This window comes from Grampus griseus (assembly GCF_964374135.1).
Source record: "Grampus griseus genome assembly, chromosome: X".
In the NCBI taxonomy this organism is placed as follows: Eukaryota; Metazoa; Chordata; class Mammalia; order Artiodactyla; family Delphinidae; genus Grampus; species Grampus griseus.
The window spans coordinates 20,940,511-20,959,929 of NC_138999.1; the positions used below are offsets into that span (position 1 = coordinate 20,940,511).

The window sequence follows — 19,419 nt, forward strand, 5'->3', positions numbered from 1 at the left end:
AGTGGTCACAGGTTTTACTGGTGTGATATTGTCATGCCATAGGTACTGAGTAAAGGAACTAGTTTTTGGGAATGGACAGCAGATGCATTTGCTGTAAGAAATGACTTACCAAAGCATAAACGTGTGGACACAGTGAGCTTTTACATCGTCCCTTTAATGTGATATAACTGAAATGTTTATTTTCCCATGGTTTTTCCTTATTCTTGTAGGTGTGGTGTTTCTATTTGGCAAAGTTTGGATCGAATTCGCCCAAACCCATGTGAGCTGTTGTGTCATGGTGAAAAACATTGAGCGAACGCTCTACTTCCTTCCGCGTGAAACGGTAAACCTTAGTAGACAGCTTCTAATTCCAAGTGTATTCTGTCTTCTGCCACTAGCCCTGTCCTTTGACAGGGCTGTGGATTATCTACAGCCTTTCTTATTGCCTGCCTCGTGACCACTGATTGTCAGCAGCTCCATTAGACATTGGGGGAAGTGGAGTGACACACTATCTGTTTTTCAACTTGTTAGAAAGAGCGTAAAAGTGCCTGAGTTTCAGTACATAATGCTGTCTCCCCCCCCCCACTCCCCATTTCCATAATTATTGGGGTTGGGAGTTTATGACTCTAAAATATGACATGGTGTTTGGCCCAGTTTTCATGGTTTTGTTATTTCCTCCACAGCCATTTTTAACAAGGTCAGTTCCATTTGCTCCTTCTTTTTATTAGGGCTTAACATCCACACTCTCCTCTCAACCCCAATTGTTTCCCATCTCAGTTGAACTGTGAAGTGTCTTGGTCAAGATTTACAACACTCTTCTCCCATTTTGTAGGATTGATCATCTTTATCTCTGGGTTTTATGATGCCATTGGGAGGACTTGGGTGTTGGATTTAGTACATTTTTGGGTCCATTTGTATCTTTGAACTCACCTTATTCTATTAAATGTTTAAGTACGTGAAGATGAAAGTTGATTTAGGCTTGGGTTTCTGGTGGTTGAAAAGATCTTATGTACAGATATTTTTTCTCCTCCCCTCCGCTCTCCATGGGAAAGCAGAAAATTGATCTAAATACAGGGAAAGAAAGTGGAACTCCAGTTACAATGAAGGATGTTTATGATGAATTTGATGAGAAAATAGCAGCAAAATATAAGATTATGAAATTCAAGTCCAAGGTTTGTATTTGGTGATAATTTTTTCAGGTCTATATATTGGTTGTTTGTTAATTTCCTGATTTAGCAAATAGTTATTGCATATCTTCTTTTTGCAAAATGCCTTCTGTGTGGCTATAATTCATTGGATGGAAATTTCATAGATAGCAATGTAAAACCAATATGTTAGATTTATAAAAATATTTATTCTTTCTCTTTAAACTGTGTATGATGTTCATTAATTTGAATAAAAAGATAACATTAGCAAAGTAATTGCTTCCAGTACTTGAAGCATAGCTTGTGTTCTTATTCTTAGATGGAGAAGAAACTGTTCTGATCTTGTTTACATTGGTTATTGCCAAGTTGTCTTGGTCAGAAGGTTAAATCTTTAAAAGTCAGGGTCTATGATGCAATTTCTGATAGAACAAAGTTCTTCTATTCGTGTGATACATATTGATCAGTTGTCTTCATTTTAGTGAGCTATTGATGCCTTTGGCCAAAGTTGTGGGGCTGTAAGTTCCTCAGCACACTGGCTATATTAACAGTGATTGCAATAAAGGGAGGATTGAGTTGCTGAAGATGAGGCTAACCATCTGAACTATTTGAGCTTTTTGACTTGTGGCTGATGGATCAGGTCTCTAAAATTCTAGAAGCAATGTGGTGCAATGGTGAAGAGCATAGGTGCTCAGGCTAGACTGCTTGTGCTTTAAGTCCTAGCCCTACCACTTCCTGGTCTGTGACCTTGAACAAGTGCTGAGTGACTTCTCTGGGCCTGTTTCTTCACCTGAGAAGTGGGGCCTTATTTCAAGAGCTGTTGGAAGGGTTAAGTCAATTAATTAGGATTAGTGATTACAACAATCCTTGGTACATAGCAAGCACTCAGTACATGTGAGCTATGATTATAATGTTTATCATTAATTTTTGTAGCAAGATGGAGTTGCTTAGTATCGAAGAGTAGCAAATAATTTAGTGCATTGACATTGTAAACATTTTTAATGTTTTATTACCTCTCTTGAATGCAAATACTTCTAAGTTCTCTACTGTCCAAAAGAAGTCTTTTTAACATTTTGTCACTGGCTATTTTAGTCCCAGTTGAGAGGGGGAAAAGGTGCTTTTTTGGCTTTATTTACCTTTGTGTTCCATAATGATTAAATACAGAGACATGCGTTGTGTATGTAATGCTTGTCAATTTAATTTGTGAAAAGTTTTTTTATCTTAATGATTTTTAAATATCAACTTACCCAGGCAGTGGAAAAGAACTATGCTTTTGAGATACCTGATGTTCCAGAGAAGTCGGAGTACTTGGAAGTTAGATACTCGGTAAGTCAAACAAAGAAAATGAATGAATTTTGCTTGAAAATGGCATTTTCCTGTTTTTGAAATTTCAACTGGCTTTCAATTAGGAGTATTGGCAGGGCTCTTCAAGCTTATAGTTCATTGAAGTGAACTTATAGTCATGAATAATTAAAATGAATAAAATGAATTTAAATATGTAGGCTATAGGTTATACTGCCTTTCTCTGCTTTCAAGTATGCATCTTTACATAAATAAGTTGAAATTGCACAACTGTTTGTCAAGTGGAATGAATGCCACAAGATGGAGTTGGACATCATTAGTCTGTTGAAGTGTCCCTCTGAGCAGTGGAAAGGTGAGAGAAGAGCGTCAGTAGCGTCACTGTAGTGCTGCTCCTGCTCCCTTGACAGACAAGGTCACTGCTGCAGGATGTTAATTAACTGGACCTTAACCTCTCTTTACCTCTCCGTTCTAGTGTTTTGATCTCATGATGTTGGAAAAGGGAAACTTAAGAAATATCTCTGACAGTGGTGATGAAAAGTACCATGGAAGCATTTTTTTTTGTAACTGTCAAAACTTTTATTTAGAAATGAATTTGAAATAACATTTCTTGCATGCCATGTGTAAATTATTAATAAAGTTGTGATGAAATACATTGCTTATGACTTGATAATTTTAGCTGTGGATTTCTAATCTGAGGGATGTATGTAGCATTCAACTGATGCACTAGTAATTATTCCTGGTCTTAAATTGCTCTATAAGCAGCAACTGTTTCAAGCATCAACAGGAAGATGATAACCAGTATCATTATTTTTTGCTCAGATAACGTAAGAAAATTACGGAATTTATTATCGGTTTGTTTAGGCTGTATTCATCAGAGCACACATGGCAATATATATAGAACTTGAGAACGTGAATATTTCTTATGAAAAGAAAAATAAAACACTGTCTCCCATAAAAAATTTTCTCCATGGAAGCATTTTGAATGAGTCCTACTCCCTTGCTTTTATTTATTTATTTATTTTGATCTGTGACTTTGTTTTTAATTTTCAAGCCTTATGATCAGATAATTTACAAATTTGTGCTAATGATAAAGCTCCTCTGCCTTAACCCTTCTGAGTTGGCAAAAGCACCATTGCCCATCACACATCTACAGTAGTTCTGCCGTTGTGTTTCTGAATACCTGTTTTTTTTTAAGACAATCCTGAATTATAACTTAGTCTGACTTTGTAGAGAATTCACAAGCAAGTTTCCTAACATATCTTGTCACAGTGAATTTTAAAAGCATCTGATCTTAAAGATCATCTATAAAATGTGAAAAGTACTAAATATTCTTTATTTGATGCTATACATAAACCACACTAAAATTCCTTTCATTAAGTAAAACGCAATATTTTAGATGGAGAATTTTAATTAAATTGGCGTAGTTAAGACCAAAAAGATAAAGTGGATGTGTCAGTATATCTTCAGCCCTTGCCTTAACAGGCAAACGAACACAACTTGAAACACAGGTGAATCTTGCTGGTCTATGAGACAGTTAAGGGAGCTTCTCAATATTTAAATATATTAATATAACCAGTTATAGAAATCTAAATATAAAACCAATCTCCTATAGGGTTTGAGAAGGCATTCACCGTATCGCTGAAAAGTTTAACATTCCTTATTTAAGTTTAATCATCTCTTTAGAAGGGGAAAACAGTGATAGTACTTTTTGAACCAGAATTACTATCGAAATTCAAAAAACTGACTATATTCATTTAGCCACAAGCCAATCTTATTTAAATCAGGACAGAAATATTACCTCAGCCATTCATGATCTGAATTCTAGTGTATGGGATCAATTTAAATATGGTACACATAAAAAGTCATGAGACATTTGTTTCATAATAAATAAGGCAGTGGCCAACGATTATGCATTAGTAGCTTTTTTGAGATAAGCTATCAAGTCTGCCCTTTCTCCCTTCTTCTTAATGCCAGCGAAGAACATTTTTGTTCCAGGGATGTACTTCTTGGGATTCTCCAAATACTCCCATCAGCGTCTCCTCTCCCCAGGTGATGCCTTTGTTCTTGTTGGCATCTGTGTAAGAGAATCTGAAAGTCTGAGCTGTCTTTCACTCAAACAGACCATGGAGATTTGGCCCAGTCTTGTGCTTGCCTCCCTTTTCCACAGTATGGCACTGGGCACACTACTGAACAAAAATCTTCTTGCCCTTCTCAACATCACCCATTTTTAAATCGTTCTTTCTCCGTGCACGACTAAGAGGTTCCCGCTCGCAAGCCGAACGTCCCGCTCTCTTGCTTTCATTCTTCTAACGGAGTTGTATTTATTTGGCTATTCTTTATCAGTAAGGTATGTACAGCTCTGGACAGAAATCCTCTTTTGCAGGAGCTTCTTGGCCCATTTTTCTTCTGATGGGTGTCATCAAGATGCATTATTTTGTCATTGTGAATTGTTTTTGTTTCCTACTGTGAATTGTTATGGATTTCATTTGTGGCAAATTACATTTCATATATATCAAAGGGGTTTCTTCTGGTGGTTCATAGAGAGACTTTTGTTTATTTCAAATATAGACTTTGGAAAATGTGAAGTAATAGTTTTAAACAAAAAAAGATTTTTTTTTTGTCTTTGCCTTTTTCAGGCTGAAATGCCACAGCTTCCTCAGGATTTGAAAGGAGAAACTTTTTCTCATGTATTTGGGACCAACACATCCAGCTTGGAACTGTTCTTGATGAACAGAAAGATCAAAGGACCTTGTTGGCTCGAAGTAAAAAATCCACGTAAGGGAAAATTTACTTTCAGAATGCTAAGTAAATTGCTGTTAGATGCGGTTTCTAGAAGTTAAAGAATTGGACTCAATTTCAGTGCGACCACTTCCTTTTTAATGTTAGTTTCTTTAAGGTTTTCCTTGAGTGAGTATAGGAAGTACGTTTGAAATCACTCTTTCACCGTGGTGCTTAGCATTTTAGTGGGAAGGAGGTTTTAGCTAGCCTACTCGGGCATTTGGGTGCATCCTTCATTGTGTTGCTGTCAGCGTGGACTTCCAACCTGGCTGATGTGGCTCAGCTGTTCTACATAGTGAACTGCTGACTTCTGAAGGAGCAAAACATCACTGCCCGGTGTGGATAGTGCATGTATGGTCTCTTACCTGATGTTTTTCAATACTTGCATTTGTGATACTTTGTTTTGTCTTCATGAATCTCTTAAAACCGTTTTTTTTTAAATTTATTTATTTATTGTTGGTTCATTGGTTTGTTTATTTATTTATTTTTGGCTGTGTTGGGTCTTCGTTTCTGTGTGAGGGCTTTCTCTAGTTGCGGCAAGCGGGGGCCAGTCTTCATCACGGTGCGCGGGCCTCTCACACGGAGCACAGGCTCCAGACGCGCAGGCTCAGTAGTTGTGGCTCACGGGCCTAGTTGTTCCACGGCATGTGGGATCTTCCCAGACCAGGGCTCGAACCCGTGTCCCCTGCATTGGCAGGCAGATTCTCAACCACTGCGCCACCAGGGAAGTCCCAAAACTGTTTTTTTTTTTTTATTCCTCTAAGGCAGTGCTGTGACTTTTACAAACCTATTTTGGGTCTTGGATTTTTTGGAAAGTCAGATGAAAGCTGTGGACTTTTTTCCCAGGAAAATGAACATATGTATACACACACGAAGATTTGCATACAATCCAATAACGTGGTTTAGTTTTAGTTAGATGTTATAATAAGACATTCTTAGTAGAAGGTAGGATTGAAGACAATCTCGGTTAATCACAGATGTCTTAATTATAGTAACTTTTCTTTTTCAGCAAATAGCTATTGATCTGTTGTTCCTATTCTTTTTCAGAGCTCTTGAATCAGCCAATCAGTTGGTGTAAAGTTGAGGCAGTGGCCTTGAAACCGGACCTGGTGAACGTAATTAAGGATGTTGGTCCTCCTCCACTTGTGGTCATGTCTTTGAGCATGAGGACAATGCAGAATGCAAAGACACATGAAAATGAGGTAAAGAAACAGGACAGATTTTGTACCTATGCCAGAGGTGCGATACTTCTTGCACTTGTATAGCTTTTCTGTAAGGGGAGGTTGTTCTTTTTGGAAGGGAAAGAATACTAATTCACTACCAAACTCCATTTTGAAGAATGAATTGAATTTGTCTGGTTTGGAGGGTTTTTTTATTTAAAGACTTAAATTGCTGGACTTTGTGTTTTTAAATTTTTTTATTTTGGAGAACTTCAGATGGACATAGAATAATATAATGAACTCCTATATACCCATCACTCATATTCACCATTTAGCAAGATTTTGTCACACTTGTTTATCGCCCCCCTTCTTCTTTTTTCCTCCTGAAGTATTTTGAAGCTAATCTCAGACATTGTGTCATTTTACCCCTGTATACTTTGGTTTGCATCTCTCAAAACATGCACACTTTCTTATAGAATACCATTATCACCCCTATTAACATTAACAGTGATTCCTTGATACCAGCTAAAATACCTAGTCCATAGTCACATGACTCTATTTCTCAGAAATGTCTTTTTTTTTTTTTTTTGCGGTACGCGGGCCTCTCACTGTTGTGGCCTCTCCCGTTGCAGAGCACAGGCTCCGGACGCGCAGGCTCAGCGGCCATGGCTCACGGGCCCAGCCGCTCCGCGGCATGTGGGATCTTCCCGGACTGGGGCACGGACCCGCATCCCCTGCATCGGCAGGCGGACTCTCAACCACTGTGCCACCAGGGAAGCCCTCAGAAATGTCTTTTAACAGTTGATTTATTTGAGTCAGGATTTATAGAAGATCCACAGACGGTGTTTAATTTTTGTTTCTTGAATCTCTTTTAAATGTGAGCAGCTCCCTCCCACCCCCTCCAGCTTTTTCAGTGACGTTGACTTATTGAGGAATCACTGTTAGTGGTCTCAATGAATGACCCATTTTCTGTATTTGTTTGCTTCCTCGTGTCTGTGGATTTCTTCCTGTATATCAGGGGTTGGCAAACTGTGGCCTGCGGGCAAATCTAGCCCATCACCTGTTTCTGTAAATAAAGTTCACTGGAAGACAGCATGTCTGTTCGTTCACATATTATCTACAGCTGCTTTTGTACCACGGCAGCAAAGTTAGTAGTCATGGCAGAGACTCTGTGACCTGAAAGGCTAAAATATTTACTTTTTGGCCCTTTACAGAAAAAAGTATCCACCCCTGCTCATTAGCACTGCCGAATTGATTAGGTTCAGGTTTAACTTTTTTTGGCCAAAATACTGTGTAGGTGGTACAGTGTATTTCACGTTGGGTTGTATCAGTAGGCACGTAATGTCTGGTTAAACCACTGTTAGTGGGGCTATCATTGATTAGTAGGTTCAAGTTTTTTAACCTCGGCGATACTGATGTTTGGGCCGAATGAACCTGTTGTGGGAGCTGTCCTGTGCATTGTGGGATGTTTAACAGTATCCCTGGCCTCCACCCAATGCCAAATATCACCGCTACCGCCTAGTTCTGACAACCAGAAATGCCTTCAGACATCTCTAAATGTCCCCTGGGGACTGCGGGCAAAATTGTTCCTGGTTGAGAACCACTGATCTAATTTTTGCCTAAATTAGATATTTCATTAGGAGTTGTAAAATGGTCTTCTAATTCCGTCATCCTTTCCATGTTTATTAGTTAAGCATGTGAAATATTAGAATGATTATTAGTTAAATTTTTCTATAAAATTAACTTTTCCTCATTAACCAGTACTATTTGGTTATGCTGCAATACTTTATATAGGAAAGAAGAGATAAATGTGTACTTCTTTCTCTTTCGCTGCCAGTTTTCTGAGAGGGAAGTTGGGGACCTACATTATGTGCACTGTTGACACATGATTTGTTTATTTTTCTTGTTACTTATTTTTGCTTCGTCTTTTATGGACTATCATTATAAACTCATGGGCTTTATATATACTTAGTATATTTCAATCTGTTTCATTCATTAATTATTCTTGTTATTTTTGCTGCTTAAATTGTCTCTCTTTGTTCGATGGGAGCGTCTTTGTGTTTGCTTCTAAATCCTTTGACATTGATGGGGATCTTTTTTAACAGCCTTTTGGCAATTTTTTTTCGTATGTGATTTGATCTTTTAATAATAGTTGATATAGTAGATATTTATTAGTTAAGTGTTTGGGGAAAATTTAATTAGTTAAAAAAAATCCTTCCAGCACCCAGAGTGAGGTTTCTAAATACCATTTCCCCAGAAAGGAAATAGGGTTTTGTGAAGAAATAGCTGATTTGGGGCAGGAAATGTCCAGGATAAGCCTGGAACTTCTTGTTATACTAGAAAGCGAGGACGATATTAAAATCTACTGAAGATATGTCAGAAGGACTCAAGAGTAAACTTGAAGAGTTTCCTACACCAAAGATGGGACAATTTGAGCATGTATAAGTATAACTGCAACAGATTGAAACATACGACTTCATAATGATACTGTAAACACAGCACCGCATCGCTCATCTGTGAAGAAAGCTAGGGAACTAACTCATTATTTTGAAAACTGGTAAATAAATAGATTGAATCAAGCATTTATCTTGACTTTTTTGAACATATATTGTATCTCAGGTAACCAAATAATCGATATGGGGAAGTTTGTCTTCATAGAAGCTTTCCAGCTAATAAATAAATAAAATAAAGGAAAAATTGAATGTGACCACTTTGCAATCTCTAATGAGATAATGGATCTAGGCAGTGATTTTCAGAGGCTGCTAGTATCACTAGAGTAGAGATAACCAGACCCGATGTGATAACCAGTGATCTGTAGCACCTCCAAAGAATTCTTGCCAAAAAATCTGATTTTTATCAAGCCTTCAGATCCACATATGAATATACAGGCAGTGCAGAAACAGAAGAACATGTTAAATGACATTATTGGGATACGAGCAGCAGAGTCTTTACTGGGGGGGCACTCTACGGGGCAAAACCACCCAGTTTCTTCAACAAATAAATTGCAAGAAATAATAGATGGGGAGGAGTTGTACTTAGACAGTTTAACATATCACCTGGTTGCAAAGTATGGACTTATTTGGTAAATAAAATTGAGATAGTTGGGAAAACATGAGAATTTGAATCCTGCCTGGATATTTAATGATTTTAAGGAAACACTGTTAGTTGAATTAGCTGAGATGATTGTATTGCATTTTAAAAACTTCTCATCTTTTAAAGTAATGGCTCTCAATTCGGTGAGATTTTAACCCTCAAGGGGTTTTGGGCCATGTCTGGAGACATTTTTGGTGTCACAACTTGGAGACTGGGGAGTGGGGAGCGGTGCTGTTGGCAGCCAGGGATGCTGCTAAATGTCCCACAATGCACAGGGCAGCCCCACAGCAAAGAATTATTCGGCCTAAAATGTCCATAGCGCTGAGATTGAGAAACCTTGGTTAGGGATACCTGCTGACATATTTCTGGATAAAGTGATAGGTATGCATTTTGCTTCAGAATAATGTGGGGTAGGGCTGTTGATGAGTTGATGATTGAAGCTGGGTCATCGGCGTATGAGAGTTGATTTTATTATTCTATTTTTTTATTTGTTTAAATACTTCCGTAATAAAAAATTAAAGTATTCTTACGGATTAAAATCTGTATCTTTTTCTATTCTCGGTGGTTGTGGTGAGAATGCAGACTGCGTAGTAGGTATCTGATAAGTGATTTTCTCCTCCTTTCTTGGCAGATTATTGCTGTGGCAGCATTGGTGCATCACAGCTTCGCACTAGATAAAGCACCCCCACGGCCTCCCTTTCACTCACACTTCTGTGGTATGTATTTTTTTAGCTGGTTTATTAATGGCTTAATTTTTATTTTGTTTTTTCTCCAGCTGTTGGATCAGTAACTTAAAAAAAAATGCTTTTAAGATACTTTAAATTGAAGTATAGTTGATTTACAGTACTCTGTTAGTTTCAGGTGTACAGCAAAGTATTCGGTTATATATAATATATATCTATCCTTTTCAGAATCTTTTCCACTATACGTTATTACAGGATATTGGCTCTAGTTCCCTGTGCTCTACAGTAGGTCCTTGTTGCTAATCTGTTTCATGTATAGTAGTTTGTATCCGTTAATCCCATCCTCCTAATTTATCATACCCCCCACCACCGCCCATCCCCTTTGGTAACCATAAATTGGTTTTCTATATCTGTGAGTCTGTCTGTTTCTGTTTTGTATATAGGCTCATTTGTGTTATTTTGTAGATTCCACATATAAGTGGTAGCATATAATATTTGTCTTTCTCTGACTTATTTCACGTAGTATGATATTCTCTAGGTCCATTCATGTTGCTGCAAATGGCAATATTTCATTCCTTTTTATGGCTGAGTAACACTCCATTTGTGTGTGTGTGTGTGTGTGTGTGTGTGTGTGTGTATACACACACACCACATCTTCTTAAACCAGTTGTCTATCAATGGGCCCTTGGGTTGTTTCTGTGCCTTGGCTATCGTAAACGGTGCTGCTATGAACATTGGGATATGTTTATCTTTTCGAATTAGAGTTTTCGTCTTTTCTGGTTATATGCCCAGGAGTGGGATTGCTGGGTTATATGGTAGTTCTATTTTTAGATTTTTAAGGAACCTCCATACTATTCTCCATAGTGGCTGCACCAATTTACATTCCCACCAACAGTGCAGGAGGGTTCCCTTTTCTCCCCACCCTCTCCAGCATTTATTGTTTGTAGAATTTTTGATGACGGCCATTCTGACCGGTGTGAGGTGATACCTCATTGTAGTTTTGATTTGCATTTCTTTAATGATTAGTGATGTTGAACATTCTTTCATGTGTTTGTTGGCAATCTGTATATCTCCTTTGGAGAAATGTCTATTTAGGTCTTCTGCCCATTTTTGGATTGGGTTGTTTGTTTTTTTGATACTGAGCTGCATGAGCTGCTTGTAAATTTTGGAGATTAATCCTTTGTCAGTTGCTTCATTTGCAAATACTTCCTCCCATTCTGAGGGTTGTCTTTTCATCTTGTTTATGGTTTCCTTTGCTGTGCAAAAGCTTTTAGGTTTGAGTAGGTCCCATTTGTTTATTTTTGGTTTTGTTTGGTAAGGAAGTTTTTTTTTTGGTCAGTTGTGGACCCTAAGTTTTATTGGACTGGTTGCTCCTATTCAGCTGTTTAATTTTTTTCTAGGAGCGGAAGTCGGGAGGCAGTTTGGTATCTTTTTCTCTGTTCCAGTGGTTACTCTATTGTGGTAGAGTAGTTTTTTTCTTCTGGGTCAAAGTTATGCTGTAGCTGTTTTCTTTTCATGATGTCACCCTAAAAGCCTGTCATAGAAGCCTGGCCAAAGTTTTCTGTGTGATGAGGCAAGATGCCAAGGGATAAATAAATGTTTACCTATTTGGGCAGAGTTATGGTAATATCGTGCTGGAGTTGGAAATAGTTGAAACTATTCCACAGAATTCTGCGTGCCATGAGGCAGTCTCCACCGTGGATTATGATGTATTGCATGTTGAGAACTTGGCCAGTTAAATAGTCATTTTTTTGTAAAAAATAAAATAAGGGCACGACACTATTGATGTGTTATGCTTCCCGGGTTATTTTCCAGCCCAGAACCAGAGATTAACTGGGGCAGCATCTCCTGTCAGGTTTCTTGGATACTAGGAAAGTGGGACAAGGGAAGCAAGCAGAGAAGGGAGGGTGATGTGTTATTTTTGTGAAGTTTTACCCTTTAAGTTGGGTTGAATACACAAAACAAAGTGATGTTGAGAATAGTTTGGAAAATATGTGGAAGAGAGAGTCATGAGCTCATTTCAACATTTACCTCCTCAGAGTATGTCACTGTATGAACAGCTGTTGTGAATGACAGGGAGTCGAGAGTGTAGTGGGGGAAGCTTTGGTCATCTTTACTATCCTAGCTTTGAGAAGTTTGGACTGAGTTCCTCCATTGTATGCTGGTTGAGGTTTTGGTGGTGGTGGGCATTTCCTTTGGGAAAGACTTAAATATCTTCCATTCTGACTTAGATGGATAGCAAATGTTTCATCAAAGCAGTTTTAACAGTTGTAGGGACTTAGGGCTCTGTACTTGGGTATTCTTTTTTTTTCAGATTTAATCTTCTAAACTTTTAAAAAATTGAGGTATAATTGACATGTAACATTGTATGACTTTCAGGTATGCAACATAATAATGCCATATTTGTATATGTAGCAAAATGATCACCACAATAAGTCTAGTTAACATCCATCACCATAGTTACAAACTTCTCTTTTCTTGTGACGAGAAGTTTTAAGATTTTCTCTCTTAGCAACTTTCAAATATGCAATACGGGGTTATTAACTGTAGTCACCATGCTGTACATTACATACCCAAGGCTTATTTATTTTATAACTAGAAGTTTGTACCTTTTTACCCCCTTCACCCATTTCGTGCACTGCCCCCACAATCACCATCTGATCTCTGTATCTGTGAGCTCATTTTTTTCATTTTCTTTTCTGTTTTTGTTATTCCACATGTAAGTGAGATCATACTGTATTTGTCTTTCTCTGCCTTATTTCTCTTAGCATAATGCCCTCTGGATCCATCTGTGTTATCGCAAGTGGCGAGTTACTGTTTTCATTTTCTTCAGATAAATACCCAGAAGTGGAATTGCTGGATTATATGGTTCTATTTTCAACTTTTTGAGGAAATTCCATGACTGTACCAGTTTACATTCTCACCAACTGTGCTCAAGGTTTCCCTTTTCTCTCCATCCTCTCCAACCAACACTTTTTATCTCTTCTCTTTTTGATAATAACCATTCTAGCAGGTGTGGGTAATATCTCATTGTGGTTTTGCATTTCTCTGATGATTTGTGATGTTCAGTACCCTTTCCTGTACCTGGTGGCCTTCTGTATGTCTTTAGAAAAATGTCTGTTCAGCTCCCCTGCCCATTTTTTAATCAGGTTGTTTGTTTTCATTGTATGAATTTAAAAATATATATATGTTGGATATTAATGCTTTATCAGATATATGATCTACAAATATTTTCTCCCATTCAGTAGGTTGCCTTTTCATTTTGTTGATGGTTTCCTTTGCTGTGCAGAACTTTATACTTTGGTGTAGTCCCACTTATTTATTTTTGCTTTTGATGCCTTTGGTTTTGGTGTCAAATCCAAAAAGTCATTGCCACGACTGCTGTCAAGGAGCTTACTGTCTATGTCTTCTTTTAGGAGTTGTTTTTCTTTTTTGAGGGGAGCGGGGGGGCATGCCATATGGCATGCGGGATCTTAGTTCCTGACCAGGGATTGGACCCGTGCCCCCTGCATTGAGAGTATGGAGTCTTAACCACTGGACCACCAGGAAGGCCCTCTTCTAGGAGTTTTATGGTTTCTGATCTTATGTTCAGGTTTGTTTTTTTTAAATAAATTTAGTTTTATTTATTTATTGTTGGCTGTGTTGGGTCTTCGTTGCTGCGTGCGGGCTTTCTCTAGTTGTGGTGAGCGGGGGCTACTCTTTGTTGCAGTGCACGGACTTCTCATTGTGGTGGCTTCTCTTGTTGCGGAGCATGGGCTCTAGGCGTGTGGGCTTCAGTAGTTGTGGCACGTTGGCTCAGTAGTTGTGGCTCACGGACTCTAGAGCACAGGCTCAGTAGTTGTGGAACATGGGCTTAGTTGCTCTGCGGCATGTGGGATCTTCCTGGACCAAGGCTTGAACCCGTGTCCCCTGCATTGGCAGGCATATTCCTAACCACTGCGCCACCAGTATGTTCAAGTTTTTAATCCATTTTGAGTTACTTTTTTGTGTATGGTGTAAGATAGTGGTCCAGTTTTATTCTTTTGTGTGTGGTTGTCCAGTTTTCCCAACATCAGTTTTTGGAGAGACTCTCCTTTCTCCATTGTATGTTCTTGGTTCCTTTGTCATAAATTAATCGACCATGTTATGTATGAGTTTATTTCTGGGCTCTCTGTATGTCTATTTTTATGCCAACATCATACTGTTTTGATTACTGTAGCTTTGTAATGTAGTTTGAAATCAGGGAGTATGATGCCTCCTGCTTTGTTCTTCTTTTTCAAGATTGCCCTGGCTATTTAGGGTCTTTTGTGGTTCCATATGAATTTTAGGATATGTAGTTTGTTTTGGCAACTATTTAGAGATCAAGGGGAATTTATTTATATTTAAGATGATTTCCATTCAGAAACTTGCAGTGTATGTGTACTTGAAATTGGACTAAGATGGGTGTTGGAATCTTTATTTTTTTTCCTTTTTACAGTTGTGTCTAAACCAAAGGATTGTATTTTTCCATATGATTTTAAAGAAGGCATTAAGGAAAAGGTAAAGAACTCACTGTTTATTCCTTTTAAATATGAAATATGTATTTGTTTAAAAAGAGAAAAGGAGAATGCTATGGATTAGTAGAAATATGCTATTTTATATGTTAATTTATTAGATCTATTCTTGTTAGATTGGACTATGGCATTAACCCATTAAAAATGTATTAGAAGTTTAAAACTAGAAGTGTTATTTAACAATGTTTAAATGTTTTACTTCCTGGAAATAATGGGATTTGACACTTTATTAATAGATGGGTGGTCTCAAACCCTCCTTCAGATAACTTAATTGGAAGCTTTTCCAAAATTGCATGATCACATGATTAGTGTTTTGGGAAAGTGTTGGGTAAAGCCCACCCCACCCCCACCCCGCTAACTTGAAGGAAGTCAAGAGAAGTTGAGAACGCTGTGGATATTAAAGGTGACATATATTGGGAAGGTTGGTGTGGGCTGGCTATAATTGATCAGTGATCTCTAAACTCCCAGTATACTCCATGAAGAAGTTTTCACGAGTCCTTAATAAAAATGGGGGGGGGGTAGTATAATGTGAGTTTTTCATAAAAGTAAACGTATTCAATATGAAGAATTTTATTTTTGGAGAGTATGTTTTTTATTTTATGAAATGCCTGGGTTGGTAAATGTGTAGGTTTTAAAATTTTTTTTTAAAGTCTTCACTTGCCAAAATTAAAAGTTAGCAACCTTATCAGGTTCCACTTACTTTAAATTGGTTTGAGAAGTCCAGTAGTCTGGGGGTACTATTGGATCAGGCTATTATTTGTGAAGTGCCCTGAATTAGTAAGTAAAATGACCTTGGAAAATTCCATTAGAGTCAAACTGATATTTTTTAAACCTGAGCTAGTTGTAGAAAACATAGCTATCAACTTCATTTTAAGAGTCTTAGTAAGAGTGGATCTTTTGAATATCTGATTTATATTGAGTAATCCAAGTGGAAGCCTTTTGTGTGTAGATAGGTTTTATTTAAGACACTTAATTCTTACATGTATGTTTGTTTTTAGTCTAGTTTCTTATTTATGGGTTTTTACACTACTATTTGGGATTAGTTTATACAGTCCTTGGGATCTCTTTATGTGGTAAATACATAAACAACAAAGTCTACCAGGGATTATATAGGAAAGTAAGTAATGTTTTTGATAGGTACTCTGATTCAGGTGCTATAAAATGTGTCCAGATACACAAGCGTGTCCCTATGGAGGGACGTTTCTGCACTCGATAGTGCTCAGCACTTAAAATTTTGCTTCATTCACATGTTTATTACTTGAATGAGCTCCTCAGAGATTTTGTGCAACTATTACTGTGAAATCTAGAATCAAGAATTTCATTGCTGCATTTAATTTTGAAATGGATCATTTCTTTTAACCCTAAGAAATCTTATCCTGCTTGAACAAGGAGCCAAGGTATAGTAGTTGAGAGTAAAGATAAGTGACTGGTATGTTTTTGTCTAACAGAATGTGAAGGTTGAGGTTGCTGCAACAGAAAGAACACTGCTAGGTTTTTTCCTTGCAAAAATTCACAAAATTGATCCTGATATCATTGTGGTGAGTAGATGTTTGACCATATTGTGGGGAAGCTCTTCATTCCATAGTTCTTTTCAGTGTGACTTGATTGGTACTTTTTGAGCAGTGGAGAATCTTTTCAGAGTGAAATAACCCTGTGGACTGGTGGGAATTGCTATACTTTCTCCTAACAGAAAGGAGAAAAAACTCCAACCTACTATAAGATACTTTTTTTTCCCCTCTAATAGAAAAGCAACTCACGAATTACTGTTGAAGTTTAGGATACTCCTGTTATTTATAGTTAGAGAGCAACCCAGAAGTAAGTCAACTCATGTCAGCTGTTAATAGCTCCAAAATTTTGGCTTAGTGGCCCAGCAGTATAATGTCACAGGAGTGAATTCCCTTGGTTTGGTGCATATCCCCAAAGTGTAAGTATTTTAATTTTATGAGCTCAGTGGATCTCTGGCATATTCCTTTGAGAGCTCGTGGCTAGGAGTCTTTTTTTCTCTTGATGACTGAGTAGCTCCTACTAAATAGTAAGAGGTAATAATTCATTGAGTTGTCTTTGCCACAGTTCCGAAGAGTCCTAAAACAACATTTTGCTTTGTGTTTCCTCCAGCCTTCCTTAGTTTGTAGACTCCTATCAAGGAGTTCTTCCTTTTGTCTTTTTTCTGGGTTAATGGACCAATCACATTATTTTGTGCTTTTGGGTTTTTTGGAGGGAAGTAGCATATAAATGCCTATATTTTAAGTGTAACATCAGTAATTTGGTTACATTGAAGCCTTGTGAAAAATGTTTGCCGTATATTTCTGTGTTCGTTTTTGCTCTTGGACGCCTCTCTGGAAGATGGTGTAGCCAAGTACTGAGAGCCTGTAGGTTGCTACCAGTGTCTCTGCACCCGCTTCCCTTATGGTATTTCAGGAGCCATCTTGAAAGTGCTGGGAAGATTCTGTCCACAGTGCCCTCCTGTGGTACTCTGGCTCAGCACCAGGCCCTCACCCAATCTCCACTAGTAGTCTCTCTCTTGGACCCCAAGGAGATATCCTGGAGTCTAGGGTAGCTGGCCTGCTCTAGGGTGTAAGAGCCAAGACTTTGTGAGAAATCCAAACTGAAAGAAGAGAGAATCCTGACATGGGTTTGAGTCCCTAATCCCAGGCATGATAATTTGGAAATGAGACTTCCTCATGTCCTTTGGGTCTCTTAGTTTAATAGACAAACTTGCCATAAATATATAGTGGTATATATTTTTAATTAAAATTAGTGACAAATATGTTTATTAATTTATTTTAAACTTCATCTAGTTTAACTTACTAGAATAAACATAATTCACATGATGGGAATTATCATTACAGACATGGAAAATTTGGTAATATTTTTGAGATTTTTTTACTCGGGATGGTTTTGTTTCCATGTTTTTAGCAAAGTTCTTATTTGAAGTATGGAGTGATAGTATATGTTTATTTAGTTGCACATTGATTAAGAGTCTAAATCAGTAGTGTTTGAACTCAGTTCTTTAGGAAGAAACTAGATGCACTTCCTCCGTTTTCTAGAGATGTCTATGTAAACTGTCACGCAACATAGCTGGGTTCTTGGTTTTTAAGGAAGTAAGAAGAAATTGTTTGAATACAGCTTTTACTGATCAGCTAAAAAGTATGGGACATTAAAATTTGCATGAGACTGTGAAGCATGAGTTGCAAATTAAAAGACATCATATGAACCTTGCATCAATTAGGATAAAATAAAGTTTATTCCAGCAATCTGCTTAGCAGCCTTGTTAATGTCAAGGCTAATGAATGCTGCTGATGAATAAATTCCTGAAGAAGAAAGGACCCCAATCGGAGGTAAGCTCATGAGGCCTTCAATTAGAGACCAGAAAAAGAAAGGGCAAAGAAATTCTATGCATATGAAGATAAATCCTCTAATTTGCGTTTCTTATAATGTTATTGGCTGCCTTCTTTTTCTCACTAGGGTCATAATATTTATGGGTTTGAACTGGAAGTGCTACTTCAGAGAATTAATGTGTGCAAAGTTCCTTACTGGTCCAAGATAGGTCGGCTGAAGCGATCCAACATGCCAAAGCTTGGGGTAATAATAATTTTCAAAATCTTAACTTCTCTATTTGGTTTCTTTATATGAAGTAGCTACCAGGGAGTACCCTGTGCTTCTTTGACTAGGAATCTGTTGCCTTATGATAGGACATTTTAACTTTGGCACTAAACACCTTTTCCTTTGAATTCAGCATTTTATTGGTAAAAACCACTGGTAGTTTTTTTTTTTTTTAACATCTTTATTGGAGTATAATTGCTTTACAATGGTGTGTTAGTTTCTGCTTTATGACAAAGTGAATCAGTTATACATATACATATGTTCCCAAAACTCTTCCCTCTTAGGTCCCCCTCCCTCCCACCCTCCGTATCACACCCCTCTAGGTGGTCACAAAGCACCGAGTTGATCTCCCTGTGCTATGCGGCTGCTTCCCACTAGGTATCTATTTTACGTTTGGTAGTGTATGTATGTCTATGCCACTCTCTCACTTCGTCACAGCTTACCCTTCCCCCTCCCCATATCCTCAAGTCCATTCTCTAGTAGATCTGTGTCTTTATTCCCATCTTACCCCTAGGTTCTTCATGACCTTTTTTTTTTTCTTAAGTTCCATATATATATGTTAGCATATGGTATTTGTTTTTCTCTTTCTGAGTTACTTCATTCTGTATGACAGACTCTAGGTCCATCCACCTCACTACAAATAACTCAATTTCGTTTCTTTTTATGGCTGAGTAATATTCCATTGTATATATGTGCCAAATCTTCTTTATCCATTCATCCAATGATGGACACTTAGGTTACTTCCATGTCCTGGCTATTGTAAATAGAGCTGCAATGAACATTTTGGTACATGACTCTTTTTGAATTATGGTTTTCTCAGGGTATATGCCCAGTAGTGGGATTGCTGGGTCGTATGGTAGTTCTATTTGTAGTTTTTTAAGGAACCTGATACAAATAGATGGAGAGATATACCATGTTCTTGGATTGGAAGAATCAACATTGTGAAAATGACTCTACTACCCAAAGCAATCTACAGATTCAATACAATCCCTATCAAACTACCACTGGCATTTTTCACAGAACTAGAACAAAAAATTTCACAATTTGTATGGAAACACAAAAGACCCCGAATAGCCAAAGCAATCTTGAGAACGAAAAATGGAGCTGGAGGGGGCTTCCCTGGTGGCGCAGTGGTTGAGAGTCTGCC

At 37.8% G+C, this 19,419-nt stretch overlaps 1 protein-coding gene and 1 pseudogene across 2 annotated transcripts in view; one reads left to right on the plus strand and one right to left on the minus strand.

Annotated features, from left to right (window-relative positions):
• POLA1 (DNA polymerase alpha 1, catalytic subunit) overlaps positions 1 to 19,419 on the plus strand; it is a 306,776-nt gene that overhangs the window by 33,088 nt on the left and 254,269 nt on the right. The window contains exons 11-19 of the mRNA XM_082681638.1: positions 210 to 322; positions 1,035 to 1,151; positions 2,373 to 2,447; positions 5,060 to 5,198; positions 6,249 to 6,403; positions 10,086 to 10,170; positions 14,594 to 14,655; positions 16,118 to 16,207; positions 18,135 to 18,251. Coding sequence (XP_082537764.1) covers positions 210 to 322; positions 1,035 to 1,151; positions 2,373 to 2,447; positions 5,060 to 5,198; positions 6,249 to 6,403; positions 10,086 to 10,170; positions 14,594 to 14,655; positions 16,118 to 16,207; positions 18,135 to 18,251 — 953 coding nt within the window. The remainder of the gene's footprint in view (positions 1 to 209; positions 323 to 1,034; positions 1,152 to 2,372; positions 2,448 to 5,059; positions 5,199 to 6,248; positions 6,404 to 10,085; positions 10,171 to 14,593; positions 14,656 to 16,117; positions 16,208 to 18,134; positions 18,252 to 19,419) is intronic.
• On the minus strand, positions 4,330 to 4,648 carry LOC309839416 (cytochrome c-like; annotated as a pseudogene). Its single transcript has one exon. The product of its transcript is annotated as a cytochrome c-like (transcript).